Below are 19,254 nucleotides of genomic sequence, written 5' to 3' on the forward strand. Positions count from 1 at the left end.
AGGGTGTGAAAAGAGCTGAGGGACCAACTTCCCTGACCCAGGTGGGAAAATTAGGGAAAATGTTTTAGTAATGACAGGCCAGTCGAGTTCTTTCAGGGAACTGAGAACAGCCCAGAGGGCGGCATTGCACAGCACCAGGGGCATCTTGCCAACCTCTCTGTTCATCACATTCGGCAAAAGCCTCAAAGTCTATGGCTTTCTCGTCTCCTCCCTGATGGTCCCTGCAGATTGGAGGTGCTTTACTACCGTGGTAACCCAAACACAACTGTTTGTGTGAGTGTGATAGGATTTCCACTGCACAATAACAGCTGCAACTTTTCTGTTCTTTCAGAAAGCCATCATTCTCCAGGTAATTCTTATGACTTGAAGAGGGGAAACAAACGCTGGTAGTTACTAGTGGATGAATTAATGGGGCCGTTTCAACTGGACCCTTTGTGGGTTTTGCTTCACCCCTGAGTTCTGCAGCTTTGTGTCACCTCAGCAAGGCTCCTAACCTGTCTGTGTCTCGTCTGTTGGGAAATGGAGCGCTTCTGCTTACACCAGTGCTACTTGGCTAGTTAGCTACCTGCTAATAAAGCGCTATCTTTGGGAGCAACAGATACATTTTCCCATTCAGGAAGACTCAGCCTGAGGGGATGTTGCTGTTAATTCCCATGTAACTGTGAGTAAATTGTTCAGCTTCTGAAAGCCTTCCTTTTCTGCAAGGGCATGGTAACCCAGGGTAAGGATTAACACTTTCAACTCAACTCTTTCTGGAGGTTTCCAAAGACCGAGTATAATTTATTCGAGAGACTTTGCCTCACACACATACACAACACATACCATGAAAGGAAGGCGGATAGGAGAGTTTTTAACCAATTTAAAGGACAGCTTGGAACAGGCCAGCTAGTTCAGTTAGCCAGGGAGATGGCCGGAGCCATTGGTGTGCTTGTGCTGGCCCTCCCAATGAGGAGGCAAGAAGTAAGAGCTTTGTGCCCAGCGTGGAGAAGGACAGAATGCCTGCCCCATAAACCCACTTGGGTGATGTCATAGGGAAAGCGTGAATACACATGAATATACTGGGAGTGCTGAAAATTCTGGAATATGTGAAACTGAGAACGTGGAGACAGATGAAGAAATGAAGGATTAAAGAATCAGAACAGGAAGCCATGAACAGTGGAGCCATGTAGCACTTGGGATCCCGTGGCGATTGACAGGCAGTCCCCTGGAACCAGCTCACTAGAGCTTGGACCTTTTTTTTTTTTTTTTTGCCAGGCATTTGTCATCTATCTCCTATGTAATCCTCACAGCCACCCTTGGGAGGAGACAGACTTCTTAACAGGTGAACAGGGTCACTCACACCGGTGTTCTGCAGAGTCAGGATTTGAGTCTGAAACCTGGATGAGCAGATTCATAGTCTGGGACAAACTGCAACAGCATAAAAACATTTTCAAGTGAAAAAAAGGTACAAAGCAGAAGCAGTGAAGGTGGAGGGCCTTTAGATATAATGTGGGGTGAACAAAATTCAGTCCTAACATGGCTTCCAGAGCCTTTGACGTGTTAGTAACCTTTATATGACAGACAGTGGTTTATAAGGTTCGAGTTAGAAACACGTGCTAAAGACTTTTGCACTTACTGTGATTCATCTGTAGCATTATGTACTCATCAATAGTGTTACATAATTATAGAATCTCCCCTTCTGCAGGCAGGTTAAAAAAAAGTCCGAGGGGCAGCCTCAGGTGTCCTTTAATAAATCATCTTAGCTGTTCATAGGTGTAAGTATGCAAAACATGTTTTGTCACAGCTCAAAACAGCCCAAAAAGGAACCTGAAAGAGGAGATACCTGCAGGAGGGAACGCCATGGAATACTCTCAAGCCAAAGTTGTCAACATCACGAGGAAATCCAGTTGATGAAAGAGACTGAGTATGAAACAGACCAAACACACGCAACATTATACTGCCGGAGGATAGCAGTGATAGCTCCAGAGAACTGGGGAAGAAAAACTACACGTAGGCTGCTGTGTCCCACCCGCTTTATTCTTCAAGGAAGAGGGTGAAATCAAGATACTTTCAGACACATGTAGATTAAATTACCTCTTATAAAGCCTTGCTGAAAGAAATACTAAAGAAAAAAGAAAAGAACTTAAATCAGTGAAAGAAATCAATAAAGCAGGTTGGTAAATCTTAAGTAGGGGCTTAAAAAATTATATTAGGAATTCTTAATGTCTGCATCAGCTTGGATCTAAAATTCTGGGAGAGAATATAGGATTCAAGGGTTGCATTTCAAAGAAATATTAAAGTGTTAAAAATTTGAGGGGTAAAAAAAGCGTATCTTATGTCCTGATCTGCCTGTCACTCAGCACCTGGCAAGTTTCTGTTCACGTCATTCCTGTTCCCTTAAAGTGATGGATGCTGGGACCTCCCTGGTCCAGTGGTTAGCTCCCACCTCCAGGCTCCGAGGCGTCTTGCCCTTACCTCCTGCCTTCTGTGCCTTCCCCTGGAATAGAATACAGGCTCATCTTTACAAATAACACGAGGCGAGAGAGAGAGTGATACTGACAGATGTGTGGGCAGTCAAGACTTTACCAAGGTTTGGTTCTATGGAAATCCATGGGAACTACCTCTTATTGCTGAAGGCAGGTGTCGCAAGTAATTAGCTGAGAGAGGGACTTGGTGTGAGTGAGAAGTTCCTAGGTTTTAGTTCCGTTTTAGATGGATAGCTGCATCTGTCTAGCAGTGAAAACAACTCTTAAGAAAAATGAGCCCCTGCCCCTGGAGGTATTCACAGAGAGATTCCTTGTCAGGGCTGTTGTAGAAATAGTTCCTTGATGGAAAGAGATTTAACAAGGCTTCCTCTGTTCCCTAGAATTTAAGATTCTTTATAGTCAGGAAACTAATTTTTTTACCTTTCAAACAATACTTTATTTGTGGTGTATTTCTCTTTGTAACATACTGATTTTTAACAACTCTAAAGGGGAAAGGAGGGAGGTATGTGAAATAGTGATCCTCTTAGATACGTGTAAAATAGGGTGTGAGATACTGGATTTATTTTGTAGTTAGCACAATGATGTGGAGTGCTGATGAGTCTAAAATGAGACTGAGGCATGAATCAGTCACCACGGGAAATACTTGGTTAGTTAGAAGGTTTTCAGATTCCCATGAATTCTTTTCAGGGAGCAAGTATTCACTTGATACCTTCTTCATTATGAACTGGAAACATTTTCACAACAGCCACTGTGTTCTTAGTAGACTGAAGATGGAAAGAAGAGAAACGCATTTTTTAACACCTGTGTATGCAAACGAAGGTTACAAGGTAGATTATTAACCTCAGTTTACAGATGAAGGAATTTGCTATGTAAAGTGAGCTGACCTGAGACCATGAAACTTTAAGAGGTAGAATTCTCAAAGGACTCACACCCAAATGCTCCTGGCTATAATACCTATAGTCATTTTTCCCCAGTGTTTACTATAAAACTTTCAAACACACTGCAGACTTGGGGAAAAAAAGTGTACCATGAACTCCCATACTATTAATGTATTGTTTTATTGTATATCTTTCCATCTATCCATCCTTTATCTGTTGTTGTTGTTGTTTTGATGCATTTCAAAGTAAACTACAGGCATCCGTAGTCTTTTTTTAACAGCTTTATTGAGATATGCAGATCAGTGGTTTTAGTATATCCACAGATACATGGAGCCACCACCATAATCAGTTTAGGACATTTTTATCAGTCTACAATCTTCTGTACCCTGCCCCAGCCCCTGGCAACCATTAATCTTTCTGTCTCTCTAGCTTTGCCTATTTTGAATATTTCATGCATGTGGAATCATACAGTTTTCAGTTCTTCCTTACTGGCCTCCTTCATCTAACACATTTTCAAGGCTCATCCATACTGTAGCGTGTGTCATTACTTCATTTCATCCTCTTTCCCAATAAGATTGCATTGTATGAATAGACCACACTTTATATATCCACTCATCAGTTGATAGACAGTGGGTTGTTTCCACTTGGGGCCATTATGAATAATGCTTCTATTAATATCTGTATACGAATTTCGAGTGGAAGTTAGTCTTCATTTGTCTCTGGTGTACACTTGGAGTGAGATTTCTGGGGCACATGGTAACTATGTTTAGAGCTCCAAACTTATTTTCCAGAGAACAGCTGCACCAGCTGTTTACCAGGGTTTGAATTTCCCCACATCTTCACCAACACTTGTTATCATCCTCTTTCCTATTCTAGGTCCATAATCTTTTTATTACATCCTCCTGTTGACTCCGCCTTGACATAAAGCTTCAAAACCATCGGTCAGTGTGGTAGTATCCAGGCCCCTTTGCAGCTATGTGATTTGAATCCACTTTAGACCTGACTCACTGTTCTTATGAAGGGAATTCATCTGGGCTTCTTGAATGGTTAAGAAACCGGGCTTTAGAGTCAAACCTACCTGTATTCAAGTCCTTGCTCCCCTACTTAATTTCTCTGCCCTTGGGCAAATTTCTGTATCTCTCCAGCTTCAGCTTCAGCTTCCTCATCTGTAAAGTAAAGGTATTAGCTACTGTCTTCTTGGGGCTGTGGAAGTTAATTTACATAATCCATGTTAAATCGATTCAGCTAAGTCACTCAGTCTTGTCTGACTCTTCGAAACCCTGTGGTCTGTAGCCTGCCAGGCTCCTCTGTCCATGGGATTTCTGAGGCCAGAATACTGGAGTGGGTTACCATGCCCTCCTCCAGAGAATCTTCCTGACCCAGGGATCAAACCTGTGTCCCGTGCGGCTCCTGTGTTGCAGGTGAATTCTTTACTGCTGAAGCCCCAATTTACATCATAAGCATTGAATAAATGCTTATGGCAGCTGCTGCTGCTCTCACTTTTTAATCTATTCTGATGGTATTTGTGAGCCAGGTTTAATGTCAGATGAGCGTCTCTAACTTTCCTGGAAAGCCTGAAAGACCATACAGCTTGTGGGCTGAGAGACGGAGGTGGCAGCCCATGGAACACACGCCAGAGATGTCACCTGAGTCTGCCGCCGTCAGCATGCAGGCTGGTTGTCACCACCACCAGGCTCCCCTCCCCGCCACCCCACATCAGCCCTAGCTTAGAGTTCTTTGCTGCCAGCCAAGCCCAGCTCTTCCCCTCAAAGGAACTGATACAGTGGAACACCCCATTTTTAAAAAGCCTCTAGCCCCTCTGTGGTGAGGGGAGAGAATAATGAAATCATCCAACACTGACAACACCACACACAGTGGGTTTAATAGGACGGTCATAAAAAGACAGTACATTAACCTAATCTCGTGGCATTTGTTGAACTTAAAACATGATGGAAAATCAGCTCCAGAGGTGGCACTGTTTCCAAGTGTATGGCAAGGCCTACAGATGACGTGAAAAGGCAGAGTCCCAGAGAACCCGCCCGAGTCTCAAACACAAAGTGGAAACCTTGATCAGTTGTTCAAGTCACTCCAGTGACGGTTTTGGTGGGCAAGAAAGCAGCACAGAGATTGTTATCAGGGACGCAGGAGAACTAAATAGGAGTCAGTAACGTAGCAAAGAGAGTCAGCTGGACCTTTATTTTTAATCTGTGTCTCATGGAGAAGGAATGGGGTTTAGGATCTAATTATTCATTATATAATTATTAGAAGGGAGAATGTTGCTGATGCCGCCGCCACATAAAGATGAGCTTGAACAGAAAATTTCCATGGATTCCTTAAAAGTTTGTGTACCGCACATCTGGTTAAACCACGAGGAAAGGGGAGGGTAGTTTAAATGTTTGAGTTCTGACATTTCTGTTTTTTTAATACGAAGTTTGCTGAGACTTGCATGCCAGTGTTAGGTGTATGCTTGCCTGAGAAGCACCCAGTCGTTGCATCTGTGGGGAATTGTAGAAGGGTTCTAGAACCCCACCCCACCCCCACAGGTACCAAAGTCTGCCCATGCTCCAGCCCCTTAGGGAACCCAGGCACACCCTCCTGTATGGTGGAACTCACACCTAGAGTACATACAAGACCTCATACAGTGTAAATGCTCTGTAGATATTTGCTGGCGCTCAGTAAATGCACATCTTACGTTTTAGAACTTGATGGAATTGTTGTGTTTTTTTTTAATACTTTCTATCCGAACCTGGTAGGACCTGAAGGATGTAGATCCCCAACTGTGTATCCTCCTTTTGGGGTGAGCCCTCTGTCTGACCGAGAGGCTTCCGCTGTAGTCACCATCAGCTAAAGCTGTGTGATTCCTCCCTTTCGGGGCCTCTTACTGTGTAGTCTTCAGCCTTTCCCCTACCTACTTAGCTCTTTCCTTTTTTTTTTTTATTCTGGGGGGTTCCTAGAACTCAACCCACAACCTGCCTGAAGCTTCACCAGTAGCAGACAGCCCTGTGTTCCTCATGTCAGCCTTCCCCCTCAGCATCTGCTTTGGGTCCATGTACTGTCTGTTCCAGATTCCCACTGCCTTCCCTGCCTTTTAAGGGCAGATTTCCTTTTTTTTTTAATTCATTCATTTATTTTACTTTACAACATTGTATTGGTTTTGCCATACATTGACTTGAATCTGCCATGGGTGTACATGTGTTCCCCATCCTGAACCCCCTCCCACCTCCCTCCCCATCCCATCCCTCTGGGTCATCCCAGTGCACCAGCCCTGAGCATCCTATATCATGCATTGAACCTGGACTGGCGGTTCGTTTCACATATGATAATTTACATGTTTCAATGCCATTCTCCCATATCATCCTGCCCTTGCCCTCTCCCACAGAGTCCAAAAGAGTGAAGTAAGTCAGAAAGAAAACTACCAATACAGTATACTAACACATATATATGGAATTTAGAAAGATGGTAACGATAACCCTGTATGCGAGACAGCAAGAGAGAGACAGATTTCCTTTTTTCCCCCCCAAATGTTCCGGTTAATTCATATATTTCTACCTCCCGCCCTTTACCTGGGTTCTTTGTCCAGTCTCTGATCTCTTCCTTTTAAATGGTTCCAACCCCACAGATCCATAGATTGCCTGCCCAGGTACCGTCTTCATGTAGAATGAATCTCTTCACGTGAATCCGAAGTGCTAGCAGTGACCCAAATGAGCGAAACGGTCCCTGCTCCTGAGGAGCCGTCTCTCCATGCATTCCCCCACTTTCCTGCCCATCCGCAGCCACAGTGCCCCCCCTTTCTGTCCCTAGCGCCTGCCACGCTGATTCTCGTCTCACGAGCTTTGTACTTGTTTTAAGAGACTTCCTTCAGCTTGAAGAGACTCTCCCCCTCACATCTGCACGTGGCTTGTTCACGTCATCACCCAGGTTTCAGCTCTCGGGGCTGGGAAAAGGTCCTCCTGAGCAGTCCGGGACTGCCAGGCGCACCGCCTACCCCGTGGCCTTCTCCGGCTCACCTCCCCATGCCTGCAGTCGTCTTGGCTCACTGCCTTGCACCACCACTGTAGAGTGTAAACTCCTGAGGGCAGGCGTTCGGTCTTGCTTATTACCACAGCCTTCCCAGAACCTTGAACAAACCGGGCACACAGCAGGCGCTCCATAAACGTCTGTGGACACTGTGCCGGGCACTGTGCCTGGCACTAGGGATGGTGGGCTCTGAATGACGAACGTCCAGGTGAGTGAGTGACCTGCGCCGGCCGGAATAAGCTCCTGGTGATTGCTGGAAGGTCAGTTTCCGTTTGCGTGCTGTGTATCTTCTGATGAGACTGCTTAATGTCCCTCGGGTTTTTGCCTCTCCCATATGCCGCTCAGGGCAGAGTAAGAACGGCCTCGTTTGTAATGGGTCTGCTCAAAGCTAACCAGGGCTGCTGGCCTCGCTGCAAATACCGTGTGTTGGAAGAATGTGGAAGAGCCATGCTGCTGCTGGGGTACGGCCTTGTGAGAAGCTGTCCGTCCCAGGGACCGAGAGCTGTGCCCACTAGCATGCCCTGTTACCCCAGGCCACTCACCTGATTTCTCTGTGCTTTCATTTTCGTCCTTTGCAGAGTGGGTTTGAGGGGGTTGGATATGAATAATAACCAACAGAAATACAGAATGTGTGAAACATTTAACTTTTCCCTCTTGTTAGATGTGAACGATTAGAAGAACAACTGAATGACCTAACAGAGCTCCACCAGAATGAAATCTTGAACTTGAAGCAGGAATTGGCCAGCATGGAAGAGAAGATTGCGTATCAGTCCTACGAACGGGCCCGGGACATCCAGGTCAGCACGGTCGGCCAGGTGGAAAAGCAGAAGGCTGAGAGAAAGCAGAATGGTGGTTCCCAGGGGCTCGGGGCAGGGAGCTGGGGGCGGGTTACTGTTTAAGGGGTCCAGCGTCTCAATTTTCTAAAATGAAAAGAGCTGTGGAGGTAGGTGGCGGTGATGGTTGTACAACAGTACAAATGTGTCATACCACTGAACCGTGCACTTAAAAGCAGTTCACATGGTAAATTTTACATGATGTACATGTTACCACAATAAAAAAGGAGGAGAAAAAGGAATGCTGCACCGACACCTGCTGCAGCCTGGGTCCACCCCGAAAATACGAAGCTCAGTGAAAGAAGCTGCTCACAAAAGGCTGCACGGTGTATGATTCCATTTACGTGAAGCGTGCAGAGTAAGCCAATCTATGGAGAAAGTGGATCCGTGGTTGCCAGAAACTAGAGGGAGAGAAACGGGAGTGATAGCTAAAGGGGAGGGGGTTGTTCTAGGGATGATGAAAATGTCCTGGAATTTAATAGGAATGATGGTTACACAAAACATGGTGAACTTACTAAATGCTTCTTAAGTGAACACTTTAAAAGGAGTACATGGTAAATTTTATGTTATGTATTTTACCACACACACAAAGAAATGTTTAGGGGCAAAGACAGAGAGGACAGAGTATTACAAGAAATATAGACCACCTGTGTCACACCCACTCTTCAGATGCGGTGTGTTTTTCAAAGTAAAAGTGTCAGTCGCTCAGTTGTGTCCGACTCTCTATGCCTCCATGGACTGTAGCCCGCCAGGCTCCTCTGTCCATGGGCTTTCCCAGGTGGGAATACTGGAGTGGGTTGCCAACCCCTCTTCCAGGGGATCTTCCCAACCCAGGGATCGAGCCCGGGTCTCCCACATCCCAGGCAGATTCTTTACCGTCTGAGCCACCAGCATCTCTCAAGTCTGCACCATTTGGAGGTGGTGTGCTTGCTTGGCTTCTTGGGAAATGTTTCTTGGGCTCAGGATGATCTCAGTAGATGGAGGAGCACGGATGTTATGTCTGTGGTTACTGCTTCAGGAGCTGCTCTGACAGGTCCCAGGGCCACTTCTTCTGACCTGACTTCTTCTGTGGCAGAGGCCTCACTGCCAGACCCACCTTATACAGCTACACCATGAGGCCGTTTCTGAGAATAATGGCAGGCTACACATTCCCTGGGGTCACCAGCTGACCAGCTCAACAGTAACAGCGCTAATGTTGAAGGCTAATGGCCCTCTAGTTTAACCCATGGCAAAACAGAATGTTTTAACTTTTTCTCATCCCAGTTGGGAGATTATTTTTAAAAACCCTAAGAAAACTCAAAGACTTACGCCAGGACCTTCAGCACTTTATTCCTTGTGGTTTTCCCTGCCTTTCTCTGGCAGCTCTGGTGGTTTCATATGAAAGCATCCTGAAATAAACCAGTCTTGGTGCTGTAATACATGAGACATGTATGACAGAAGCCTCAAGGAATCAAGGGAATGTCTAGATCATTTGCCCAGATGCCCCCTTTTCCATGACCCAGAAGTCTGTTTACGTTTTAGTTTTTTTTCCCAAGGTCCTTCTGGACTGGGGTGTATCTGTTGTATGTCCATTCTCTAGCTTAGCTTCAGTCTGAAGTTGCCTTGCCTTCACCTCAGATCCCAGGAAACCAGGACCCACTGAAACCGAGGTCACATAACCCAGGGATCCTACCACTGCTGAACTTCAGAGGGTATCTGACCACGGCTAAGGAAATAGATCCTTCCTCTGAGTGTTATGGTCAATTTTATATGAACCGTGGGTGAAGGTTATGAAAGGAAATGTTGGGTCAGGTGTTGGGCATAGTGTCTGTTCTCTTCACAGAGACCAGCTCTTATTAAGAAGACAGTGCAGGGAGACCCTTTTGCCTGATGTTGGGGAGTTACTTAGCTTGAAAAGCACCTGGTAGTATGTCCAGAGGAGGTTCATTCCTCCATGGTTCAGTGAGAGAGGTGAAAATAACCCAGATCTCTCCAGTAGGGAGCTGGCTGAATAAACTGTAACCTAGCCAAGCTGTAAATGCTAGGTAGCCATTAAGAAGAACCAGGTGGTCCTCCACGCATTGACGCAGAGAATCCCCAGGGCCCTCTGTCAGGTGAGAAATGCAAGTCCCATGGTGTGATGCTATTTGCATGAAGCTAGAAAAATTTTAAATAATCCCATGCATTTCCCTAAGGATATCTGTGTATAGACTTAAACACAGGTAAAAGGGTGAACACACACCAGATTGGCAGAGTCACTTCAAGGGCAGGGACTGGGATTGAGGAAAATACCAAGGGAGCCTGTATGTCCTGTTACGGTGAACAAGTGTGTGTGTCCTGTGCAACTCAAATTAATAATTGTTACATGGGGGGAAAAAAAAGAAACGCAATCGTGGATTTGAGGTCTTGTCATTAAAGTGTTCAAGACCAGATCTGATTGTGGCTGAATGCAGCAGAGTGCAGTGGAGGGGAATCATAGTTGCTTGAATCGTAATCAAAAAGTGAATAATAGTTGCTTGAATTGTGAGTTGTGCCGTGGCCCCTCACACTCAAGGCTCGCACACATCTCAGATCTCTGACGTGGCTCGGGATGCATCTGGCCGCCCGGTGGGGCCTGCCAGCTGCCCTGGGCGCCGTGAGCGTCCCGAGGCTTACCTGTCCCCTGTCTGGCCCGCAGGAGGCCCTGGAGGCGTGCCAGACCCGCATCTCCAAGATGGAGCTGCAGCAGCAGCAGCAGCAGGTGGTTCAGCTGGAGGGGCTGGAGAACGCCACCGCGCGGAACCTGCTGGGCAAGCTCATCAACATCCTCCTGGCGGTCATGGCGGTCCTCTTGGTCTTCGTGTCCACGGTCGCCAACTGCGTGGTCCCGCTCATGAAGACTCGCAGCAGGACGTTCAGCACGTTACTCCTCGTGGTGTTCGTCGCCTTTCTCTGGAAGCACTGGGACGCCCTCCTGGGCTACGTGCAGCGCTTCTTCTCCTCCTCACCCAGATGATGCTGCCGGCGCCTGGAACGCAGTGCTCCCCTCCCCTCCGGCGAGTGCATGCGGCGAAGACGTAGACGGCCACTTCCCTCCTCTGGAGTTTTCTACAGCAACAAAAGAGTTGAGTGAATCTGTTTACATTTAGAATAATGTTTTTTTTTCTTCTTCTTCCTCAAAAGACGCAATTGCAATAGTATTTTTTAGATTTTATCCAAGAGGTTTTTTGGGCAACAATCTTGGATCACTTTTATGTAGCATGATTTTCCTTGGGATGCAAATCTGAAAACAGTCCTTTCACATGAACCCACCCTCTGGGGCTCACTGAAGGGCATTCTAAACGTGGCTTGAAGGACTGCTCTGAAACCCGCTGAAAAGACGCGCGAACGCCTGACTGGGGAAGCCAGCTGAACCCAGCACCCTGCCTTGTCTGGGCTCTCCGCCTCTCCCCGTCCCAGACTGACTTTACTGTGAAGTCCTACCACATTCCATGTCTGAGTTTCTGTGCTCGGGGTGGATTTTCCTTGTCTGTGGAAGAACACGTGGATCTCCCTGGCTTTCTCACCCAAGTTGGCCACTCACGCTAACCCTGGAAGTATGATCACTTTGGAGCCTGGTCCCTTAACCTTTGCTAGGATACAAAAGAGGACATCACACCCAAGGATCACTGCGCAGTCCTACTACAGTATTTTGAAGTAGCCCTCTAACTACTTAATTTTAAGCAAATCCCATGGCCGCACTTTTAAGGTTTTTTTTAAAAAGATGTGTATAGTCACCAACTTAAAACAAACAAACAAGCAAACAAACCCGAACAGCATACTTGAAGAATGTGACACTCAAGCTCTCAGTGCTTCCTTGTGGTTTCTAATAGGGTTTTTTATTATTGTTATTATTATTATTGGGTTTTTTTGGAAAGGGTTGGGAGGGTCTTTTTTTTTTTTTCTCCTTTGAAATAAAGAAGTGATGTTTTTAAATGAAGAAATGTGTGGATATTTAAGTGTGCTGCTCCTTGTCCTGAAACAGTTTGAGTAAAGGAAACCTTGCTGTAAACGCCACTCTCCGATGCCCTTGTTCTGAGACACAGCTTCAGCTCCCCGCTCTCTGGCTGCTGCTGCTGCTTCTGATGTCCTGCCACCCCACGCCTCCCCGCGATGGGCTTGGCTTGGTTGGAGAGGAAGGGGGTGCTCAGGGAGACGGGAGGCTGTCTCCGCAAATCAGCGTGACAGGGTAGAGGCGTTTCTGCCCCGAGACTTAGGTTCACCCAGTGACTTTGGGCTGGGGCTGTCTCTAGGAAAATCGGAGACTGTGCTACAAGAGTCATAAATGATTCCTCATGCTTTCTTAATTTATTTCTTAACACCCCCTAACTACCGAGACCAAAGTGACGTGGAATCTTGCGTCTGTATTTTGGCCCCAGCCCGCCTTCATTTCACAGCTTTATTCTGTCTGCCCGAGAGAATCAGCTGAGGATGATTCTCCCTAGAGAGCAGAAAAGGAAGCATCAGGTTAGAAGGACCCAAGTTTGGGGTGTAACATGTCGTCAGCCTCCTCTTCACCGAGACTGACGTATTAGCTGTGCTCAGTGGACCTTTATATAGAGAGAGAGTTTAGAAAAAGGAGCTGAGCCTCTGGCCCTGTCTTATCACCAGTTCTACCATCTTGGTGGAACTCGGACTTCTCGAGCCTGTCCTGAAAGTGTGGTCAGCCTTTTCGTGTTCATAGTATTGAATCACAGATGCTGGTCCCTCTTGGCCTCCATCCTGTGCAACCAGGCCGTGAGTAAGGCGCAGACGTACTCTGCCCTGGAAAGAGATGCACAGCACGCTCTGCCCATCCTCCCTATGCCAGGGGACGCTTCTGGCACCAGAGTAGCCTCACCTGTTCGTCTGAGCCAACAGCTTACATGCCAGCTCCGGCCTCCCGTGGCTGGGCAGGCTGGCCTTCTCAGAGTCAGTGTGTTGTTTCCGTCATCATTTCGATGTTTTAACTCAGGTACCCCAGTCTTCACTCCATCCTCCACCCCCAGATGGTGACAGTACACCTGTTAGCTCTGTGGACCTCTCGGAATCACCACCCAGAACAAGGACCATGGGGGTGAATTTTCTTTTAAAAAAAAAATAATTGGAACCAGTTTATGTCCTGGCCCAAAACAAATTGTTCCCAAGCCCGTGTATCTAAAACTGTTGGGACTTCCCCAGCAGTCCAGCGGTTAAGACTCCGTGCTTCCAATGAAGGGGGCGTGGGTTCAATCCCTGGTCGGAGAACTAAGATCCCTCATGCCGTGCAGCACAGCCAAACAATAAAAATACAAATGATAAAATGTTAACTCTGCCTAAATACATTGCAGTGACTAGGTAGAAGTGCCAGAGGACGCCACGACCTAGTCAGACTAGCACAGTGTCTCCTCACTGTCTGCTTTAGGTTAATCTCTCAGGGGAAGGGCCACGAAGTCATTGGAAATAACTCTAGCCACAATCCTCCAGTTTTTCTAAGACAGAACTTTTGAGTCCCCTGAGCTGTGGAGAGGCTACAAAGTTTGGAGGGCACTGGAAGTCACTGGCTAGATGGACTGAAATTGTTCCTTTTTTGTTTGTTTGTTTTGGGACAATTTCTATCAAAGAAAGGTTTGCATCTCCGGAAGCTCCCTGAGCTCCCAGCCAAACAGGCCCCCACTGACTGTCCCTCCTCTTCATCTGTCCCAGGAAAGACCTCCTCCAGGCCAGGTCAGGCCCAGTAATGGCTTTCTAGCTCTCCCATCCCTTGATTATTCCCCAGGCCCAGCAGTTGTCTGCACCTAATGCTGTTTGTAACCGTGCATCTGTTTTCTCACCTGCCCATCCCTGTTGCCTCTGAGTTTCTTTGCATTGTGGCTGTCCCTGGGATGTCTTATCTGTTCAGAGTTCTCCTGTAACCTCCCTCTCACATTTAACAGTTCTGTGGGTGGAAACATCTCGCTTTAACGCTTCTTCTCTTCTAAAGACTGCGTGCATTCCCTGTGAAATGAAGCATTCCTGGATGACTGGTTAGTGCTGGTGTGTGAGGCTGACCATGGCAGCCTGGGGGACTCTGTTCAGGTTGTAGAGTCTCACTAACATTTTACCTTTTATTATATGATTGTTGAAGGGCACTCCTGTCTGCTCCAATTTCAGTTCTTTGGAAAGAAACTCAGTGCACCCTAGCAAAGAAGGCTTTCTATTCCACTGGCTCCTGAAGAAGCAAATGTAAGGTTACATTTTATACTTCACTGACTGGGTGGGGTCTTCCCTCTCCCCTGAGCCCCTCCCACCCAGTTAAGGTAAAAATTTGCTTCCAGGAAAAACTGGGATCAAGCCTTCCTTGCTAGCCATGTCGTGATAACAAGCATAACGTTCACGTGGTCTTTGCTGCATTTGGTTTTGTTTTCTGATTTCCTATTCCTTGGAGGTACAGTCGGATGAAATGCTGAATTCCAAGTGAGTTCCAGCAAGGAGCTGCCTTTCAGCTTTGGAAAACATGCATCCAAAACAAAACCAAATATGATAAAAAAAAAAAAATTGACACAGGTCAGATTGTGGTTCCCGCCCCCACGTGCAGCTGGGGATTTTGAATGTGGCTCTAAGAGTTAACATTGCTGTCTGTGTGTCGTGTATGCTGGGTGATGCCCTCAGTAGGAGTGATTACTAGACTGTAAGTGTGTTTTATCAAAGTGTGTAAGAGTAAAAACTCACTTGCACGAATTGAAAAGTACAGAAATGACACTTGTGAACGTGTGAACATTAACACTGTAGTTGATAGATCTTAAGCTGCTAATTGTTGAGAGAGAATTACATTTATGTTGTGTCTGGTTGCTGCCAATTCTCAGCAGCACTTTTACTGTACATACGAATTTGAAATAAAGACCTCAGCTATTAACAAGGTGGTTGGATTTGGGTTTGTTTTACTCTTCTTTTTTGCATATTCAGTTCCATTGCAAGTTTGTCGGTCTGAAAACTTTCCACTAGTTTGTGCATTAGAAACTCTGTGTGTGAGTGTGTGTGTGTGTGAGAGAGAGTGTGTGTGTTTAGCCAGTATCTCAAAATCATAACTGATAACTTATGGCTGGGTAGCTGTCACAGTTTCCTTGGATTGTATATACTTCATTTCAGACGGGCACTTTGCCACAGTTCCTCTACACTGGTAGGTAAGACTGCCTCCTGAAGGCTTCCCAGGTGGCTCAGTGGGAAAGACTCCACCTGCCAATGCAGGAGCTGCAGGAGCTGTGGGTTCGATCCCTGGGTCGGGAAGATCCCCTGGAGGAGGACATGGCACCCCTCTCCAGCAGTCTTGCCTGAAAACTTCCACGGACAGAGGAGCCTGGCAAGCTACAGTCCACGGGTCGCAAAGAGTCAGGCACAACTGAGCACGCAGGCACGCAAGACTGCCTTTTCATTCTTAGGAGGGAGCCCTCTAGAGGCAGGACCTTCCACATTCAGCACCTGATGACCCGAAATGGGTGTGATAATCCATGTCCATTTTGTTAATCAACAAATGTTATGATGGGACTAAACACTTGCTTAGTAAAACATGTACCATTTGAAGTTCTGCATTCAGGCAAGGGGTTATCTTGTAGCCTATCTCCATCTGTGGTTATGGTATCGATGTAGTAGTTTCTGTGATGGTTGTTTTTTTTATGATCTCTGGGAGGGCTCTGGAAATGGAGAAGCTCTGATCTCGCCTTTGACAGGGCACCAAACGGGGTCCTTCACACCCTGCATCTGAATGTCAAGAGGTTTAGGTCACTCTTCTGGCTTGCTAACTCTGGGCCTCCCTCCCATCTATCAGCTAGAGATATCTCACCCACCTTGATCCTGCCTGATGGATGATGTGAAAGGAAGAGATGCCTCTTAGGAAAACTTTTCAAATTGCTGTGAGAATGCCCTTGCTGCTGCTAAGTTGCTTCAATTGTGTCTGACTCCCTGCGACCCCATGGACTGTAGCCCGCCAGGCTCCTCTGTCCATGGAATTCTCTGGGCAAGAATACTGGACTGAGTTGCCATACCCTCCAGGGGATCTTCCCAACCCAGGGATCGAACCAGCGTCTCTGTGTCTCCTGCATTGGCAGGCGGGTTCTTTACCACTAGCACCACCTGGGAAGGCCCTTAAGCTGCTTGAAATATGGACCAGCCTGCTATGTGCAGATGGTATGCTGGCCAGTCCCAAGGGGCCCTAGGTAGGCTATCCCATGCGTGACAAGTCCTAGAGTCTCACAGTGAACAGTGGGAACACACACGGAGCAGCCCTGACAGCAGATGATGGATAATTTCAAAGCCTGATTTATTATCATCCATTAAAAACTTGGGAGTATGGAGTAAAAAAGACTAGAAATGGGCTTCCCTCATAAATCTGTGAAGCTGTGGTGTAGAAAACAGACTAGGGAGGCAGGGAATGGGCGTGTGACCAACCAGAAAGTGTCTGCCTTACCTGAAAGAGTCAACTGTGTTATTTTTAAACTCTACGAGCTAAACTAAACTCCTAGCCAACGTGTGACCCCAAATCTCGGTAATGAAGAGTCGCTAACACTCACTGAATCTTTATCGAATGCTGGGCTTAAATGCTTGGTACTTGACAGGCATGTGCTGTGTGCTTAGTCATTCAGTCGTGTCTGACTCTCTGCGACCCCATGGACGGTAGCCCGCCAGGCTCCTCTGTCCATGGGATTCTCCAGGCAAGAATACTGGAGTGGGTTGCCATGCCCTTCTCCAGGGGATCTTCCTGACCCAGGGCTCAAACCTGGGTCTGCTGCGTTGCAGGCAGATTCTTTACCAACAGCGCCACCAGGGAAATCCCTGTGACACAGAGTTCTCACTGAATTCCTCCCACACAGGCCTTGTCATCCTCACTGTCTAGCTGAGAAACACAGCTTGAGCTAAGTGGCTTGCCCAAAGTTACACTGTTAGGAAGTGGTAAATGAATACGGTGGAAAATAGGTCTGTGCAACATATGTAACAAAAGGTGAGTGTCCACAAAGGGTTAATGCAAACTGCGAAAATCCTCAACCAAGTAGAAAATAGGCAGAGGTTCCCAGGAAAAGGAATGAATCACCAATAAGTATTCAAAAGAAAATGTTCAGCCTCATGGGTGAAGTAGCGCGTTAAATGGGGGGAAAAAATCCGTGGTGAAACAGAATATTTGTTTACTTCTGTGCAAAGTATTGGGTTGACCAAAAAGTTAGTTCAGTTTTTTTTCCGAACAAATTTTTGGCCAACCCAGTAGTTTTGTTTGCGTAACTCTATGTATGTAAGTATATAGAAATGAAAACCACATTAAAACTGTTCCCAGTAATTACATCTGGGAAAGGGAGTGGGAGGGATGGTGGTGAAAAAGGACTTTGATGTTTGATTGTAAAGTATGAATCTCTTAAACATGAATGTATCTGTGTATCTTTAAATCAAAAAATCAAAACCTGTGGGTTTTTTGGTTTTTTTTTTGTAAGTAATAGATCCATTGAGAAGAAGCAGGAAACAGTTGACAATGTTTCCTCATGCCAGATTGTAACTTAGGATTGCCTTAGAGGGCGAGCCGAGCCAAGTTTGGACCACCCGTTGGGTTTCTTCCCAGCCTGGATTTCTGGGTGTGGTGGTCAGATGAATGTCCCCCTGCCCCGGGCAGGGGGGTGGGGGGCGAGGCAGGGGGATGTGGGGCGGTGGGCTTGCAGCAGCTGCTGCCGCCTGTTCAGTTCAGCCCTTGACTCACCCTCCAGCCTTTGGGGGCCACTCTGCACCAGGCGCGGCGGTGGAGGTGTGCTCGGTCCAGGGGCCGGAGCCTGTGCTGTATGTAAGAGAGCCGGGGGCCACGTGTGGGGGCGAAGAGGAGGAAGCCGTTCTGAGCAGGCGGTTGGGAAAGGCTGGAGGAGGCAGTGTCTGGGCTGAGAGAGATGCGTCTCTGGTGGGTGGAGATGAGTGAGGTGGGCCTTGCACGCTGAAGGAACAGTATTGGCAAACACCACCCAGGTGACAAAGGCCAAGGCAAGTGGTTTCAGCAGCGGATGAGAGCCTCGGATGGCTGCGAGCATGATGGAAGAACGCGTGAATCAGGGACAGAGCTAACAGCGGTTCTGAAAGATTCTGAATGCCCTGCTGAGGGTTTACCCTGTGGCTGCAGGAAGGTGTCACGGTGTAGTGACCCTCCCTGTGTTTAAAGGCAACGGTAGCCCTTTCGCAGTGTAGCCTCTTTCTCATGGCATTTGGCCGGCTGAGAAACGCTGTCCAAGGTATTTGGTCATTTGACTTTTTGATCCTGTAACGGAAGAAGCTCAAGTTTTTCTTTGATCTGCGAGGTGGGGGTATGGGGAGAGCATAAGAAGCTCAGAGTTCAGTTCATGTACATAAATGGAAGTCGCTTCTGGCCTGAGAACCCTAAAAGGGATCTTCTACCACAGGAGTCCTTGACAGCTGATTTAGGCTTCTGCATTAAAGAATGCTTAAAAATGTCAAGGAATATTCTTTTAGAAGACTCGTTTCAGTAGTTGTTGAGACAATTAAAAGGTACAGCAAACCACGAAGAAAATCAGTTATAATAACCACTATACCTTAGAGGTTGTAAGGACGAGATTCAATCATTGTGCAGTACCTCACCCAGCTCCACAGACGGTCTCGATTCTTCATGTTATTATTAACAGACTGAGGACTTTTTGAGGACACGGACCTCTCTCACTCATCTGGATCCTTTCAGATTATGTCCTGTCTCTCATTCTTGCCTGATGAAGGAACCAGTAGCCAGAATTTGGGCTCTCTATTGCCAGCTCTAGTTCTTAAGCTGGCTTGGGGGAAAAAAAATCAGCATGTGTCAACAATAATCTGAGCATGGAAACAGCAAGAGAGGGCGTCCCGTCCATAGAGGACAGAAACTAGCAAATGGACGCAAGGACAGTGGGCCAAGGGGCTAACGATAGACTCCACTGGTGACTTCTTTTTATGTGTTTATTTATTATGTCTTTGGCTGCATGGGATTGTTGGCTGGGGCGAGCGTTAGGCTTCTCTCTAGCTGTGGCGCAGGGCCTTAGTTGCCCCTGAGACATGTGGGATCTTACTTCCCTGACCAGGGATCGAACCGGCGTCCCCTGCGTTGGAAGGCAGTGTCTTAAC

The 19,254-nt window shown here is 46.9% G+C and overlaps 1 protein-coding gene across 15 annotated transcripts in view; it reads left to right on the forward strand.

Annotated features, from left to right (window-relative positions):
* Positions 1–15,048, forward strand: part of TMCC1 (transmembrane and coiled-coil domain family 1) — a 152,260-nt gene extending 137,212 nt beyond the window's left edge. For 9 of the 15 annotated variants that reach the window (XM_043886974.1, XM_043886973.1, XM_043886976.1 and 6 more), the window contains 2 exons: positions 8,022–8,157; positions 10,850–15,048. In XM_043886974.1, coding sequence (XP_043742909.1) covers positions 8,022–8,157; positions 10,850–11,167 — 454 coding nt within the window. In that variant the 3' untranslated portion in view covers positions 11,168–15,048. Of the gene's footprint in view, positions 1–331; positions 350–1,783; positions 6,556–8,021; positions 8,158–10,849 lie in introns of those variants that run through there. The other 6 variants (XM_043886980.1, XM_043886981.1, XM_043886982.1 and 3 more) reach the window with 2 other exon arrangements.
* Positions 15,049–19,254: the final 4,206 nt, after the last annotated feature.

This window comes from Cervus elaphus, chromosome 24 (genome assembly GCF_910594005.1).
Source record: "Cervus elaphus chromosome 24, mCerEla1.1, whole genome shotgun sequence".
Classification (NCBI taxonomy): domain Eukaryota; kingdom Metazoa; phylum Chordata; class Mammalia; order Artiodactyla; family Cervidae; genus Cervus; species Cervus elaphus.